Source organism: Mesocricetus auratus, unplaced genomic scaffold (genome assembly GCF_017639785.1).
Source record: "Mesocricetus auratus isolate SY011 unplaced genomic scaffold, BCM_Maur_2.0 Super-Scaffold_100014, whole genome shotgun sequence".
NCBI lineage: Eukaryota > Metazoa > Chordata > Mammalia > Rodentia > Cricetidae > Mesocricetus > Mesocricetus auratus.
Window position 1 is genome coordinate 52020094 of NW_024429197.1, and position 17863 is coordinate 52037956.

Genomic DNA, 17863 nt, shown 5'->3' on the forward strand with positions numbered 1-17863 from the left:
GATTTGGGCAGGCAATACTGAAGTCGCCATGCTCAAGGCTTTCCCCTAGCCTTGTCAGCATTTGGATTTTGAGCTGCTGTGGTCATTTGTAAATGAGTGAAAGAGGTTACAGTGACCTTGGAGACTGCCTGACAACTTGTCAGTACCCCACACTACACTAGAACCATTATAAAACTGAAGCGAACACTCTGAAAATGTGCCACTGTTCTCGATACACAGGTAGTGCTAAAAATGTGACTGTTGTTATTTCTGCTACCACTGTTGATTTTAGTTTTATGAATGGCTCTGGTCCAAGGAGCCCAGTAATAATACATGCTGTCATCCCAACAATAACACACCAAAAACAGAGGCGCCGTGAGACATTAGGATACACAATCACAGGTCTAAGTGAGGGTAAAAACTTCCTAGAACTAATAGTCTAGTTCATCCCAGTCAGAGAATTGTGTTGCCTAGGGAGTAATTTGGGAGCTAGCTAGCTGCCCTCTCTCTGGCCCTAGAGGCTACATAAATGTAGAAATGGTGCTCATGTTCGAGCTTCCCAATGGCTCAGGCCATGAGGCAGAAACACAGTAAAGCTGTGGCTTAAATGGTGTCCTTCTACCCAGCATTCAAAGCTATTCAGAGGGCACCTTGCTCATCTTTGGGCTCCTACCGGGGTAGGGTGAGAAAGCAGTGCTAATTAGTTATAAAGATGGTGGTAAGGACATCAAATGCTTTGTTTTTCTCCAGTACTATCTACCAGAAACATGTCTGCAAGCCAGGGGGTGATTACTGCCCCCGTCCCCCCCCCCCCATTTCCTGTTTCCAACCCTTCTTAGATCAGGGTTCTCCGAGGCTCACCTGTCACTGAACTGAACCGCTTCTCCGTTCCTGGTCCAGTGGATGGCAGGCCTTGGGTTGCCCACGGCTTCACAGTGTAGAAGCACACTCAGAGTCCCGCTGGCTAAAGCCACAGTCTGCCCCAGGTGGGTGACCACCTCGGAGGCTGAGAGCTGCTGTGCCGCTGAGATCTTTCGCAAGATGGTGGGCTTGCGGTGAGGCCTGCGGGAGCCGCCCCCAGCCTCCCCAGATGAGCTCCTTAGCGAGCTGCTGAAGCTAGAGACATGTTTATGAGGTGGGATGGCCACGGGAGGAAACCTCTGCTCAGAGGGCTTGTGAAGCATGTCTTGATTCTCCAGGTGGCTGCGGAAGATGTCCTGGGCCAGCTGGGCCACCAGGTGCTTGCTGTAGAGGTCGCGAAGCTCCTCGGGCTGCTGGGACAGGTTCCTGAGGATGTCATCCAGGCGCTTCTGCTCAGCCACCATGGTGAAGGGGAGATGCAAGAGGGCCTGCTCAGCACTGGGATCCTCCTCGGAGGATGCATTTCTTTCTGCGGAGTCCTGCACCTCCCACGAGGCCAGGAGCTCTCCTGGCCAGCCGCCCTGCTCCAGCAGCCGAGACACAATGTCATCATAGCGATTCCCAGGGTCTGCAGTGAGGCCGCGCTTCTCAGCCTTGCTACCGTTGGAGAAGATGCCATTTTGGTGTTTGTGGCTTTGCAAGGCCTCCTTTGGATTGGCCTTCCTCACCTGCAGGGCCTCCTCCTCCTCGCTCCAGAGGCTCAGGGGCCTGGCCGCGAGCTTACGGTTGCCTCCAATGAGCTTAATTACAAACTGCTCCTGGGCTGGCCCGGCAGAACAGGTGTAGATGCCAGCATCTGAGGGCTTGAGACGATGGATTTTCAGGTAGCCAAAGGGGGCCACGGTGACGTGAGAGGAGCTGATGCTGTGCTGGCCGTCCTTCTCCCAGGTGATGAGGGGCTTGCGGAATCTGCGTGTAGGACAACGGAGCACCACAGTAGTCTTGGGAAGCAGATAAGCGAATCCCCCCACGACAAAGTGCAGCTTCCTCTGCCTGCGGGTCTGGATGTATATATTTCGTGCAGCTGCGATATGAGGGCTGTGCTTCGTGGAAGGCCTTCCAGGCCCTGGTTTGAGAGGGATGCCGCGCCGATGGAGAAAGAACCAAGAGCAGGAAAAAACCAGAGTGAAATAGGGCCATTAGAGAGGGCAAGGGACAAACGGAGACAAACTCTTCTGTTGATTTTGGCCAGGGTTGTCATTTACTACCCTCCTGTTTACCTGAGTGGAGTTGGCTACCAGCTGTGGCTCATCAGGCTATCCCACCTTCAAACCCTAGAGCGCTAATGAGGTGTGGTGTGGTGTGGGGCAGCCCCAGGAGAGGTGGAGGTGCCTGGAAGCCCAGGGGAAAGGCGGTTCTCATTAAACGCATTTAAAGAAGACATCTTCATCATAAAGAGAGTCAGAGGACAGAGAGGAGCACATTGCTGTGTTATGTATCTACCTTCTGGGTCATGCAAAGAACCAGGGCCCTAATGTACACGGAGAGAGGACCCCAGAAGTGTTACAACCCTAGGGATTAATATTACACAGAACAAGTGCGTTCAGAGCTGTTTAAAAGCCCACGCTGGCTAACATTAGACTTCATTAGGAATGAGCAACCTCCAGCTTCCAGATCTCCGTATGCCAGCAGGGGACCTTCGCTCTACCCTCCAGAGCTGCTTTTTTCCAGGGGAGAAGAGAACTCAGGCTGGACACTTGAGTGATTAAGATTCATTCCCTTTCCATCTCCAGCTGGGCACCCGAACCACAGCAGCCTTTATGCTCTGCCGCCCGCCCCACAATGCCTCACTACTGTGGGACTCGGGGAAGGTCCGCATGCCCACGCCCACAGCTCTGCCATACTCACTTGCACAGGTAGCCAGCATGCAGGGTCTGATGGAGGAAGAGAAGGGGAGGGGAGGGCACAGTGTGGAATTGACAGCAGTGGAGACCCCGGTTTTCAGCACCCTCCGGCAAATGGCACTTCGAGTTTGGGTGCCCTCCCCACAGCTCACAGAGCACTGGTGGAGGAAGGAAGGATACATGTATGAAAGTCCCACGAACTAGGGTCTCATGGTTGTTCTGTGTGGTCCCTTCAATTCACGATGATATGCCGGGGAAAGTATCAGTCGTTGAAAGACAAGTAGTTACAGCAATGTGGATCTGCCTTGCAGCCTCACTTTGCCCTCCAACACTCTAAGGGTTCCTATGAGCACTTGACTCGCTCTTAGTGACATATGACCTAGGCTTTGGAGTCACAGAAATACAGAGTCCCGTGTCCAAATCTCAGCCAGGTATTTCAGTAGTTGGGAAGCTTGAAGCTCTTTGCACTGTTTCTATTTTCCAAGTCTCCGAGTTAAATGAGAGATTACAAGACAAGACAATGCTAACCCAATAAATGATATGCCTCCCACTCTAAGTGTTTAGCCTCCAGGAGTAGCCACTCAAACGTGGAGGCAAAAGTCAAATGTATAAAGAGTTTAGGGAAATGCACAAACACTGGAATGACCATATCAGAAAGAAAAACAAAAGTAAGTATTGGTGAGGGTGTGGAAAAAAATGAGAACCCTGTCCCCCCATACATTGCTGTAAAATTATATGATCCCTAGCAACCGCTCCCAGGAAAAAGAGTTTATTAGTTTTGATGAAAAGAAAACGTACTACAGGACCCAGTAATTAGACTAGTACATATCTACCCTAGAGAAAAGGTATACATCCACACAAAGACTTAAGTGAAAATGTTCACAACTGCACTGGCATTGTTTAACAACACTAGACTACTTCTAGTAACCAAGAAGTAGAAACAACTCACTGCCTACTAATTGTGGAATGGATAAACAAAGTATTGACTAGTTATACTAATGAAATGTTATCTGATCATATAAGGAAACACGGTCCTTATTTGAACTATAACACAGACAAAACTTAAGAACAATACACTAAATTGAATTTTATAATAGTTCAATTATGTGTCAATGAAGTCGTTTATAGAAGAAACAGTAGTTAAGGAATTTAGTCAAATTGTAACAGTAGAAGGCAGCTTCTGAGATACTATAAAACCACCACTAATAGTTGCTCAAAGCTGGTGACGTACAGGGGACTTGCTGACCTCTGCCTTGAGGATGGGGGAGTCTGGTGGGAGAGGCACAACACAGAAAAAGGAGAAGAATTCCGTGCACAAGTCCAATGCAGGCTGGGGGCAAAACCAAGCCGGTTTTGCTGCCCAGGGCTTGAGTTGAGTGTGATTAGGAGTGTGAGGGGAACGCTGGGCCTGACTTTGGAGTCCTTTCATTTTCAGACAGGTTTGGAATTGGTCCACAGAGCAATGGGAAGCCATGAACTGAGAAGTGACATGACAAAAGAGGCGTTTGAGAAGGTGAATCTGGCAACACCATGCAGAGCAGCAGGGAGGGGAGACGGGACACAATGGAAGGGCCGCCACAGCCTGCCTAGAGATGATGAGGGCCCCACAGCCTGCCTAGAGATGATGAGGGCCCCACAGCCTGCCTAGAGATGATGAGGGCCTGAACCTAGGTCATGGCAGCATGCCACTGGAAAAATGACAGTAAAAACAACAAAAGACTATCTCATACTTTGAAGTTTTATACGGGAGTAGGTTGAAATGACACTGATCTGTGGGACAGACTGTGACATCTGCCACCCCAAGAGAAATTCAAGATGTCAAGGACCCGTGCACGTTGAGATCAAACCCCTGCTTGTGTCTCCTGATGGCTATGGAATCCAGATCCTATCTGACATCTGTTAGGCTGTAAATGACAGTACCAGATCCAAGGGTCAGGTGGGATGGGGCAAAGAGCCTGAGAGCTTTAAAACATGGCTACTTTAGTTTGGTCAAGTAGGAAAACAGACTGTTAGCTAGACTGCAGGCAAAGGTCAGCTGAGACTTTAGGAGCGTAGTTACCGCCTCTCTCACATCTTTGAAGTGGGGAAGCTAAGCTGAAGTTGAGCCTCTCAAGCCATGTCTGATAACCATGGTGAGGAGATGATGCAGGGGCAGCTTCTCAGGTGATGGGGACACCTACCCCTGGAGATCTGTCATCCCACCCCTACTTCAACCACACAGCTCTCATTTTGTTTTAGATTTAAAAACCGTGTATGTGCACACTTGTATTTGTCCACCACACAATTAGAAGCCGGAAGATGACTACAGTTTCCTATTTTTGTCACTCTCCACCTAATTCCCCTGAAGCTAGGCTAGAAGCCAGGAAGCCCCAAGGGACTCCTATGATCGGGAGATTATATCTCACCATTCCCAGTCTCTCCTTAGTGTTTGTAATTTCCATTCATCAATCTTGATAGCTCAGAACTTTAGATAAGAGTTAGCCCCTCCTAGTTTCCTAGATAAGACTTTTTCTTCCCAGGGAGACCAGCAAAGCCTGAGGGGGACCTAGACTATGGCCCTTGGTCCATCCACTCAAGGTGGTGTTGCAGTGTTTACCTAATTTCTCTTTTCTCCTGAAAGCAAAGCAGGAAGGCAGAGAGCCACCATCATGACAAGGGTTGAGTTTAACCAGACACAGGAGCTTCACGTCTCATTTAACCATGAGTCTGCCTACATGACGGGCACCGATATCTCCATTTTGCAGACAATCGCACTAAGGGTTAGAAACATTAAACAATGAGCCCTGTGTTATGCTGTTGGTATGAGACAGAGGGTTTGGAGCCAGGTTTGCTTGTCTTTGTGTCTAAACTCTCAACTCACAAGATCCTGTTCCAAAGGTCTACTTGCTTAATGTGGTCCAGTTCAGTGGGCTCCTTCCTTTGGTGCTTAAACAAAAAGTGTCCTTCTTTCAAATTTGCACGCAGAATATCGCCTTTTATGACGCTTTTGTGTCCTACATCCTCCAAAGGCCACAAATGTCAGGAGGATGGAAGGGGTGGCAATTATACATCTACAGTTCTCCCTCCACAGTCCGTCCATGAGCCCATCACCCGATAGATGCTTCACCAGGAGGCTGTCTTTGTCACAGCCATCTGGCACAGACAACGGGACTCTTTTCTGTGTAGGTTTTCTTACTATGATTTCTTTTTCTTGTGTAATGCCACAAAACCACCAAGCAACATGTCTGAGTACACACATGTTTAAATATGCACACATTCTTGCTCCACCCTTCCATTCTTGTATCCTGCTGAAATACAAATTGTTTCTAACATACAAAAACAACCATTGTCCTTTCTGTTCTGAAACATCTGGGATGAGACACAGCCAGAGGCAATTGTACTGGTAAATTATAATGATAATGATAATTTAGATTCCTTTGCAACCTCAATGCCCTTAGCAAGCACTATCAGAGGGACTCTAAAATAGACTGATAATGTAGGAAACAAAAATCCCATGCTGAGAGGTCAGGAGGCTTAATTTCCACAGCTTGCCTTTTCCTTCTGGAATTCAGCCTCTCTGTGACACACATTTCAACCATCAGCAGCTCCAAACTGTGAATTGCATATTAAGAACTAAAAAGCCCATGGGTCAGTAAAGTCAATCTGAAAGCTTCTATTCAAGAAAAAGGAAAGGTCTTGAATGTGGTTTGGATGCAGCAACCTTGTTGCCAGTGGCTGAATTTGCTTGTACAGCAATGGTTTTAAGACTTCTCTCTCCACGGAAGGCACACAGGTCTTTGGAGTTGTGAGCTGGGTAGTTAAAGGCAACTCAAAGAAATTCTCGGGGCCAAAAACAGTCGAGCTGAGTCTTTGAAGCCAGGTGTAAATGAATTCATACCAGGGATTATTTAGGGAAGCAGGTTGGTTGGAGGTATACGTTTGGGATCCCTAACTCCAGGTACCATCTGGAGCTGTGAACACTTTCCCAAGTGCAGGCAACCGGGAGAAATCAAGTTCTCTTGCTGGGAAGTTGTTCAAGTTTTAGAGTCAGGAAACTAACAGTAAAGAGGCAGGATTTCCTTGGCCTCCTTTTCCTAATAAATCACATCCTTTATTGTAACTTGGAAGAGAAGAACTAGGGAGGTCTTGCCCTTCCTGAGCAGAGACTGGAAACATCTGGGAGGAGGACATGGGAGTGGGAGTGTCAGGAGGATGGGGTTAGGTGGAAAAAGAAAGTGAAGAATTCTGTGTCCTGGGCTTGTTCAAGGGGGATCTGTTTTATAATCGCAGGTTTCTGATTTTCAATTGTTGGGTGAGGACTGGCTGCATAGCCCAGGTTCCCTTAATAAACTAGATCCCCATAGTCTGGTCATTGTGCATTCTGTAGTAGAAATGCTTGCAAATGTCATTCCACACTGTTAGGAGAGCTTTTCACTCTCTTTTCTATGCATGTGTTTGGGGTGACTTCTCTCCCCTCCCATAACTTGGATTCTCTTCTCCTGAGGAGCAGACCTACCTCTGACCAGTCAGAGAGAAGCCACTCACTGGGGCAGTCATCTTTCTTGCACACTTGCTGGGAGGTTGGTTTGGAGGCTGAACAAAAGGTCTCCGGAAGCTCCAGGAAGCTGCCATCAGCCATACGCTGTTTGCAGAGAACATCACGCTTCTGAACTCCTCCCCCACAGGTCCTGGAACACTGGGGAAGCAAAAAGGGTCAACACAGGCAAGGATTTTGACCACCAGCTTATTCTTGGTTGAGTAAAGAAGAAAAAAACCATATATATATATATATATATATATATATATATATATATATATATATATATATATATGCGCGCCAGAAGTCAGGCCAAAGGGTTTTGCTTCTTGTCTTTGAAGTGAATTTTGTAGTAAAGGTTTTGTAACCCCTCACTCATAATCTCAGGTATTTTACTTGAGCATCCAGGAATTCAGGAGCCCTGGAATATTAGAAATTTGCCCCTGAACTGTGTAGCCACTCAAGAGAACTGGTTTAAGAGGTGAGTATCATAAAGTGCTCAACATATTTATGATCCAATGAAAATAACCTGTGCTTCTTCCAGAACGAGCAAGCGCACCCTCCTGCCATCAGAACTAACCCTAAAATTAATTTGTAGAGAGGACTGTCCTCTCCCTCCAAGTGGGTGCACTCACTCAACCACACTGGGCAATGTGAGATTCAGGGGCCAACTTTCTGAAGAACTCCTCTGGGCTGGTGATTTCTAAGGGCACCGGGAGCCAGAGGCACTGAAATCTGGTATGCAAGAAAAACAGCCTCATGTCAGTGGTTTTCAGAGGGACCGCAGTAAAACACTTTGTTTACATGGAACTTAATAGTTATAATCTGGCTGCTTGAGGCAGGAACGAGGCCTCCTGGGTCAGAGATGGTTGGCGTTTTCCAAGTATTTGTCCCTTCCCTTTTAAGGGCCCTCAGTTTTTATCATGGTACATGGTTTTTCTGTATAGGCTATATTTGGCAAACTTCTTTGAAGGCAGACACAGCCACTGGACTAAATGATGACCCATGGGCCATAAACAGATGCGTGTGCACAATTTCAAAGACCTCATCTAAAGAGAAATCAACATTCCCTCCCCATTCCTTGCTAGCAGAAATGGGAATGCTGTATGAAAACTGTGGCTTCCATGTGGTATATAAAAAGACAGACCAGGCTTTATTCTCGACTGAGAAGGCCTGACTGCTTCTCCTTATGGGAAATACCTTTCTACTTTTTGAAGCCATTGTCACTTTGAGATTTCTGTTATTCCAGCCAGATATAACCCTACATAATGTATACCAAACCATGGCTTAACTAGCTTGGTGCAGTGCATCCCAAACATTTCAGGGAACTTTCTGGCTTCTTAGAAATAGCCTCTAGCCTTTCACTTGCTGTCCTTGGGTTTGTTGGGACATTAAGTCTAGGTTCAAAAGCTATGAGTTTGCATTGAAGGCATGGCTCCACTCTCCTTGGCAGTGGTCTTGAGAGGTAGGTAGCCAATAAGACACTAGGGTTGAATCGTACCCCCACTCCCACCCCCAATCAACTAGGGACAAGAACTGTAGGACTCATGTCATTAGTCAGAGAAACGGGACCTGAGTCCTGCCAGGAAAGCTATTAATGGATGACTATCTAAACCTGGTTCCAGGGACCCCAAGCTTTATAAGATTATTATACAGTGAGAAGTAAGGAACAGGTTTAGACCGTTGCTTTCTCTTATAAGAATCAAACCAAGGACTGGAAAGGTGACCCAGGAGTGTCAAACACTGGTTGATCTTCCAGAAGACCTGGGATTTGATTCCCAGTGCCTACATGGTAGTTCACAACTGTCTGTAACTCCAATCCCAAGGTATCTGGCATTCTCTTTTGACTTCTTTGGGCATTGCACACAGGGGGTACATAGACAAAGATGCAGGCAAAACATCCATACACACACAATAATTAAAAAAAAGGAAAAAGAAAAAGAAGTCAAGACAGCCCAATGGGCTTGTCAATCACTGGGCAGTAAAACAACCTTCAGGAAATCTGTCTATTTTAGAAACTTAAAAAAGCAGTATTTATGTACTTGTGTTGTGTAATGCAGCTGTGTGTGTGTGTGTGTGTGTGCGTGTGCGCGTGTGTATGCATGCACATGTAGGTATGCATACTTTGCTTCATATATGGCAGTTCAGAGGGCAACTGTATAGAATCAGTTCTTTCCTTCCACCTTTAAGAGGCTTCTTGGGATCAAACTTAGGCCACAAGGCTTATGCAGTAAGTGCCTTTACTGACTGAGCATCTTGCTGGGCTCCCGCCTAAAACTATAGGTTGATACAATGGTTTATGGCCATTGTCCACTCTGACACTGTGAGAGTGTTTTTCTCAGCAGTGGTCCCTCCAGCCATTGTACCACTCTTACCCTAGGCCACTTTATACTGTTATATAATAAGCATTACCTATTTTATCCTATTGTACTCTCTTCCTACTTCTTTCAATGGAGATCACATGGACTGAGAAATGGAGAGGAGTCCAGAGCAAGATCCCAATTAAAGTCTTAGCCTGAGCTTTTAAACAGTACTAATCCCAAGTCCAATTTTAGACTATTCCATGAGAAATTCTGAATGTATGCACTAGCTCCTAGTACCTTTTTAAAAAAGAACATGATGTCATAAGTCATTCTCTGCTAGTTAATCCTACTGTGTGGCAGAGCCAAAGCAGGGGCCCAGGGAGTCCTCTGTTGGCCCAAGTATGGTTTGTTTGCACTGTGAATGCTCTGAGACCATGAAGTCATTGTGTGATATTAGAAGGGCTGTAGATTTCACCTAGAAGGGTTTTAAACATAGAGCCTTTCAAACGGTCCAGAACAATGGTGAACAACTTTTTATTTTATATTGAAAAATTTAAAAATTCAAATGAAAATAATGCTATTGAGTCCCATAGTAAGTGTGTGTTTTGTGTGTATGTATGTATGTATGTATGTGTATGCACTTGTATGTGTATTTTTTTCAAAATTATAGTTGGAATGCACCACCTTTGGCAAACACCCTATTAAGTAAATCTTTTTCTCACGTGACAGATAAAAGAAGTGAAGGCCCAGAGAGATGAACCTGCACAATCGAGGCCACACAGATGCTGGAGCTGGTTCGTTTCCAGTCAGTTTGATGTTCAACAAGTCATCCTGAGCAGTGGGCACAGCTACAGAATAGGCCTGAGCTCAGCCTGTCTTCCGGTGATGGCAGCACTTCCTCTCTGTTTGCAGAACTCAGAGGACTAGCCCCCACCTCTCCTTAAGGCCAAGAGTTCTAGGCTTTTTATGTCCTCCATGGAGGGTTGATTTGCAATACAATTCTTAGCTCCCACCACGTGACTCTCCTTGATTTGCAGGACTTAGTCCATGGTCTGCATTTGGGGACCAGCACCCTGAAATACTTTCATTATATTTTGAAGACCCTAGAAACATGTTCTGCCTAAGTTTTTCGGATTCCGGAGTTGACAGCCAATATCTGAACATAGGTCCTAGACAATGAATAGCCAGCCTGTATATGGTGGCCTTCAGAACACTTCCTAACTGTCATGGAGCCAAACAGTTCCTTCTAAAAGCTTTTCTGGTGTCTTTTGGCTTTGATTAAGAAAAAAATATGTGGTCTCCAACTTCTAGCTTTTTTTCCCCTAGTGCTTTGCATCTGTTAGAAAAGCACAGCCCTACTGATTTGCACTGCTGACCTAGCCCCTTGCCTTCTTTGGGACTCTAGGTGGTTTTGTGGAATTTTTATAATAAAGGGAAACATTTTAGTTCTTATTACATACAATTCAATAAACTACCAGAGCAGTGGTTCTTAACCTGTGGGCTGTGACCCCTTGGGGGTGTCAAACAATCCTTTCACAGAGGTCACCTGAAACCACTGGAAAACAGATATTTACATTATGATTCATAACAGTAGCAAAATTACAGTTATGAAGTAGAAACAAAAATAATTTTATGGTTGGGGTCACCACAACATGAAGTATATTCAAGAGTCTCAGTATTATGAAGTTGAAAACCACTGCTCTAGAGGATTTATTGTCACTCATGGTACACCCCTCCACTGTGCCTAACGGTGCCTTTGGTGACTACAAGGCCTCATACACTAGACTGTGTCAATCTTTCTGGTACATTCTTTGAGACTCTACCATGTGCTAGGGCGCCAGTTGGAATCGACAATCATCCCTCTCTGGGTGCAGACACTTTTTCTGCCCAGGTATTTGGTCATGTTGTTTACTATGCCTACAGTCCCTTGCTAATTGATAAACTTCTAAGATATCCTATAGAGCCCAGCTGACAGGCCGCTCTTAGGATGGGTACCTTATCTCCTCCATAAAGGCTCATAGTTCATGTGTCTGCTATTTCCTCTGCCTGCCTGAACACATCTAGGATTAGGAATCTTCTGAGGAAGAGAGAATCCATCTGTGGACTCCCCAGTGCAAAGTGTAGTGTCTGGCAATGAATGAGCACTTAATAAATGTTTCCTGAATTGGTGACTGGATGAATAAAACAAGCCCCAAATGCAGATGTTTCAAAGATGTAAAGCAAGCATCCAGCTGTGACAGATTCTTGTTTTATCAGACTGTTTGATCATTACAGGAAGCTGTGTCCCCAGTCAGCAATGGGATTTGGCTTTGCTGGGCATTCTGACATTCCAGGCATGGGAGAGGACTAGCTCCTATCTATCCCCCCTTTCATCTATCTATCTATCTATCTATCTATCTATCTATCTATCTATCTATCTATCTATCTATCTTCTATCTCTCATCTATCTATATCATCTATTTTCTATCTCTCATCTATCTATCTGTCATCCATCCATCTTCTTCTAAAGCTTGCATCATCTTTGCTTAATACATTTCTTCAGTATGTTTTCATGGATGAAAAAGTATCTTTATCAATCTCTGAAAATCATGAAAGATGAAAATTTGCAAAAGGAAAGACTTCAAATTCTGTGGTAACTTTGTGACCATGTTGAGATGACTCAGTGAGGCTTCAGCTCCATAAGTGAGAGGCAGCATGCAAAAAGGAAATGTTTATAGATGAGAGAAAGCAAGGGAAATTTAATAAAATGAAATGAAAAATATTTGTCTTGATGAATCATCATTTAAATCACATTCTGGTATGAAAAGGTAAATCTCTGGTAAAGGGTATTTTAAAATGTATGCAATAAAAACAAATAATAAAGATAGCATTTATGTTGTATATATTAACTGCCATATATGATTCATGGCAAGGTTGTGGCTTCATTATTTTTATATGAAATTTAAGAAATACACAATAAAGAGACCACTTAAAAGCTATATTTCTATGCAGAAATATGCTCATGTGACCTGTACTTTGAAATATTTCCCCATGATTAGCATGTCAATAAATTCTGCCTGCATTGATTTTTTTAATGTTTCATTTGGTAGTTTAATTTAGAGTTGAGTTCATTTCCTTGGTACTTCAAATCATATTACTGCCCCCAATGCAAAATGACATTTATTTTCTGTTTCTAAGATCAACTTTCCAGGCTTAACATGGTATGAGCTGCTTATTATGCTAATAACTCACTTCACCCATTTCTTTTCTCATTCATTCTTGTACCAAACACTTGGGTACACCACTGGACACTGTGTTAGGTGCTGGGGATTTAGATGAATGTAAGTGATTATTATATAACTGGGATCTGTCATCCAGTGAAGGGGAAAACTTCACTGAAAACGTGACAGGTTTACAAGGAGAGACTACATGAAAGAGTGCAGCTGTACCTTTATGGAAAGGTTGTGGGCACCCACATTCCTACAAGTAACTCCAACCAAACTCATTGTTTCACCAGCTCAGACTTTAGCGGTATTAGTACTTTTGTCTATTGCTGGTTCCCTACCTGGGATAAGGAGACTGCTCACGTTGACCCAGGAAATGTCTGTCACATAGCAGTGTTTCTTGGAGAAAAGGCTTCTTGGTCAGATTTGCCTAAATATCACTCCTGCCATCCTTATTTGATGGCTTTCAACACATGGCATTTTATTTTTTGGTTGTGAGCCTAGCCTTTAATGGCCGAGCCATCTCTCCACCCAGAACGTGGCATTTTAAAGGTTCAATAGAGGGTTTGTATAAGGAGTCATTGATACCAGATTGGGGAGTACTAGTGAGAGTTACGCAAGGCAATTCTGTGTGCAGTTGTTTGGTTGACGATTGTGTGAGAACTTGGATCAAAACTCTGGGAGAAAGCTGAGAAAGGAAAAGGATGAAGAGGAATTGCAGGAAGCAGAATTAAACTGGCCCCAAGAGTTCACTGGGTATGAAGGACACATGAGGTTGAGAAGAACATCAGTTCCCGCACAGGGAATGGCTGGATAGTGGTGGCAGCATCACTATCAATGGTCAAGTTTGCTGGGAAGGGTCACCAGGTATATATAGGGCTTAATGTAACTCTTTCGGGGTTGGGGCAATTCAGCAATGTAGGAGACTGGGAAATCCATAAAACTGAGCCACACTAAAGTTAGGAAGTGGAGAGACAAAGGAAAGCTAGGACTCAAATCTCACTGAGAAACTATTAAAATGAGGGTCATCAGCATTACTTGGTTCACTTACTACGAGTTAAGTCTTCCTAACTATAGAAGCACAGGGCTATGCAGTGAGACTTCTGGGCTAAATAGACTGTTAGGATGTAACACCCAGGCCCAACAGGATTCAGGGTGATTAAGCCAAAGACCGTTCTGCTTGTAAATAAAAACAAAGCCATTCCACATGTGAAATCTGACTTTTGATCTCCATGCTGTTACATTTATTGCTGCTTCTAAAGATAGGAGCAAAGATTCACTTCAAAGTACTACTGAAAGTAAATTAAGCATTTTAACAGTTTTTTTCCCTTGCCAGATCCCTTGGAATTGGAGTTACAGACATTTGTGAGCTGTCATGTGGGTGCTGGGAATTGAACCCAGGTCCTCTGGAAGGACAGCCAGAGTTCTTAACCACTGAGCCATCTCTCAATAAATGTGACTCCTAACTTACATAGATTTATATTTTAATCACAGAGATGTAACATAACTGATGACTACTGTGACAGAATTTAGCCCTCTGGTCTGGACCAAAAGATATGTGTGTGCGCACACATGCACATGTGTATACCTAGAAAATGAAATTTTTACTTTCTGGAGCACGGTTATCATTAAATTTCTCCTTTTCCTTAATATCACCAGGAGAGATTCCTCTCTCATATGGCTTTTTTACACAGCTCAACCATGTGCATTTTTGAATTGTGACCCTGATAAAAGAAAGGTTTACAGGGAAATGTCGAGCTAATCACAGCTTTAAGCCAGGGGGCGGAGTGTGTGTAGGGCTTGCGGTGGCTGCTCCTATCTTCTCGGCACAGATGTGTGCAATATGTACGTGCACTTGGGTGGATGAAGTCCTGAACATAAAACATTTGCAGTGCAGGGAAATCTAAATGGTGCTCTGGAGCAGGCTGGTTCATTTCCGTTTAACCCTTCGGCATCTTTCTCCCCTCTTCAGTACTCCCTTAAAAATGTGACTTTTAGAATCAAATCAAATGGAAGCATGCAGATGCACATGCATACATGCATACGATGCCACAGATGGTGTGCGGGGATGGGAGGGGGCGGGGGCAGGCTATCAATCAAAAGGACCAGTGCTACTGGAGATCAAGTGTTCAGCCAGACGGCTTTGGAGCAGAGTGTGATTGGCTGAGCTATAACCAGGAAAGTTTCTAGGTCTTGGTCCCTGGGACTGGTGAACACATTCTTAGAATAGGCAGAGGGACTTGGCTAATACAGTAATAGTCCTCTATAATCAGGTATGTTGGTGTAAGAGGGATGCGCGAGGGTCAGAGTCTGGTCAGATATGAGAACAGAATCTGGAGGGATTTATTCTGAAGGGGGAAGAAGGGAACAGGAAAAAAATAGAAGATGGAAAAGAAAATGGCATAGACCCTATCTTGCAGTCCTCAAAAGAAAGCATGCCTGCTAACTCCCTGATTTCAACACAGTACAACCCATTTCCAACTTGGGATAAGGCAGTATATGTATGTTGTTTTAGGACATCAGAATTGTGGAAGTGTGTTATAGCAACTACAGAAAACCAACACATAGATTAAAGAAAGCCCCAAACACAGGTGGGGGATGCTGAGTCTTGCGTAGCCTGTGGATTTAAGTTGTGTTCTCAGATTTCTTCACAGTTTAATCATGCAGAGTAAATAATAAAGACAGCTGGGGAAAGGCACATTGAATACTAGATTCAAGAATGGGGCTTGAAGGCTGTTGACTCCCTTCATTCTCCAACCACTCAAGATGTGACAATTTCAACCTCCTTGAGCCCAAGGTTGCTGAGAGGATTAAAAAGGAGCATGCACAAGTGGCAGAACGAGCAGTCCTACATAAATCTGGGGTGCATGCTGACCTCCCAGTGTTTCCAGCGCTTCATCTGTAAAGGTGAATGCCAATAACATCACACAGCGCATGCCAGGTGCTTAGAGCGTGAAAACATGTCAGGAGCTTGGAGCTGTACAAGCATGCTAGGTGCTTAGAACTGTGCAAATACATCAGGTGCTTAGAGCTATGCTGCAGACACAGGGAATGCTATGGTATTTGTTGGATATGTGAGAGAGGGAGGGGATGAGAGAGAGGAGTGGGGCTGAAAACTTAAATCATTATATAAACACATAAAACTGTCAGACAATAATAAAAATGTTTAAGAGAAGCAGCTCCTGAGCAATTATCCAATAAAAACCCTAGGAGTCTTGGTATGTGCCTCTGCTCATCATCCTCTCTGCTTCATCTACCTGCATTAGGTGTCAGGGGTCCTCCTGGGACTTGCTCTTGGCTTTATAGACCTTAGCGGGTAAGCCAGGAGTCATGGACTACACCCGCTAAGGTAAGAATGTGGCTGTTCAGTGACAGCTACATGGCATCACTATGGGAGATATATCTGGTAGAGGGAGGAGTTTCCTGTTAGGTTCTGACAGGCAGAGGGAGAGGGAATATGCAGGTAGTTAGAAGCAGTGCAGGAGATGGGTAGCAGCCATGACTAGAGGGGGGGTAGGGACAGATGTGCAGGGACATGGGGTCTGATAGGATCATACACATTGGCTTGTTGTCTGGCTACGGTGAGTTTCTGAACACCATCCTAGCAGAAGATGGTCACGATCAAAGTATTTCAAGGCTGATGTGGTAGAACCTGCCAGTGACCCTCTGTCATGGTGCTGTAATTCTCTAGTGTAAGCACATCTCTTGCTTGATTTATAATACTTGCTTGCAGACAGCACCAAAGATGAAGATGAGAAAGAACCTAACACATTAGAAAAGATACAGTGGGCCAATGCAAGGAAAATTCAATAATAAAAAATTTTAAATATATACTGGCAACATTTTCAACTAAATCAATAAAATAAATATCTAGTTATTTTCCTCCCAGAGACAGAGTTTCTCTGTATAGTCCTGGCTGTCCTCGAACTTACTCTGTAGACCAGGCTGGCCTTGGACTCATGGAGATCCTCCTGCCTCTGACTCTTGAGTGCTGAGATTAAAGGCATGTGCCATCACTGCCAGAACAAATAAAGTCTTTACATAAGACTAAATACTAAAATGTAAGAGGTGCATGCTAAAAGAAGGGTCTCTGACAACCAAATCCAGAATTAGGTTTCTGCTTTTGTCTAAAGCAGAAGTTTAACAGAGATACCAGGAGTCCATGCTTGATCCCCTCCAGAGCTGCAGAATATATAAATATTGGCTATTAGCCAGTTTTAGACAAATGCTCTACAAAGAACAAAGGATGCTGTGTTCCCATCTAGCAGATGGCAATTTATATAACACTTTACTTTTCTAGGAAAAGGAACACACATGTATGGTTGGTGGTGACCCTGAGATCAAGCACATAAGAGGAAGACTTTCTCCACTCAAACAGGCTGTCCATCAGATTGCTTCTCAGTGTTAAAGGAAGGGTCTGAAACCCCCATCTCTTGTTCTGTCATTAAAGAAACAAAAACAAAAAGGCTGCAGGCTGGGTACTGAAAGGAGCCCTTGGCAGACTACCGCTGATGTGTAAGGACCATGACTGCACTCCAGGTCCCCTTGTCCCAGCCATGACTGCTGATCAGTCACAGGACTAATCAGGCAATGGGTTGTCAATAGCGGATATCCTGACTCATGTGTCCTGAGACCACAGCCCTTTAGCTCAGAGATTCCTGAGCTTGCTTTTAACCTACTTCACCACATATGATACAAGCAATGGCGTTCTTTTGAGAAGTGGTCGGTAATAGCTGATTATATTTAAGAGCTTGAGAATGTTCAGGAGGCAATGGGAGAAAAATCTTTCTGCTAAGTTTAACTAGACTTTAAAAGTGGCTGATGGTCAAACTACTAAGAGACACTCTCTGGAACGTACATTCACCGTGGCTTTCAAATTCTTTGTTTCTTGTTGCATTAAAAATACTTTGGATAATTATTAAGCTTGGTATGCCAGGATATACATAAGTGAAATCACTAGCCAAATGGATGAACTTTAAAGAGGTGTTTAGTATTAGTTCCCTGATTTGAAAAACATGCCTCAGCCTCTCTCATCCCTAAAGGTTTTGCTAGCGAGAGGGAACTGGATAGGCTTTCAAAATAAATTTGTGTCTTCTC

The 17863-nt window shown here is 44.4% G+C and overlaps 1 protein-coding gene across 4 annotated transcripts in view; it reads right to left on the reverse strand.

The window, feature by feature from the left end:
* Adamtsl1 (ADAMTS like 1) overlaps positions 1-17863 on the reverse strand; it is an 880796-nt gene that overhangs the window by 108833 nt on the left and 754100 nt on the right. For all 4 annotated transcript variants that reach the window (XM_040757202.1, XM_040757201.1, XM_040757200.1 and 1 more), the window contains 3 exons: positions 7240-7419; positions 2749-2902; positions 841-1966 (listed from right to left, as the gene is read on the reverse strand). In XM_040757202.1, coding sequence (XP_040613136.1) covers positions 841-1966; positions 2749-2902; positions 7240-7419 — 1460 coding nt within the window. The remainder of the gene's footprint in view (positions 1-840; positions 1967-2748; positions 2903-7239; positions 7420-17863) is intronic.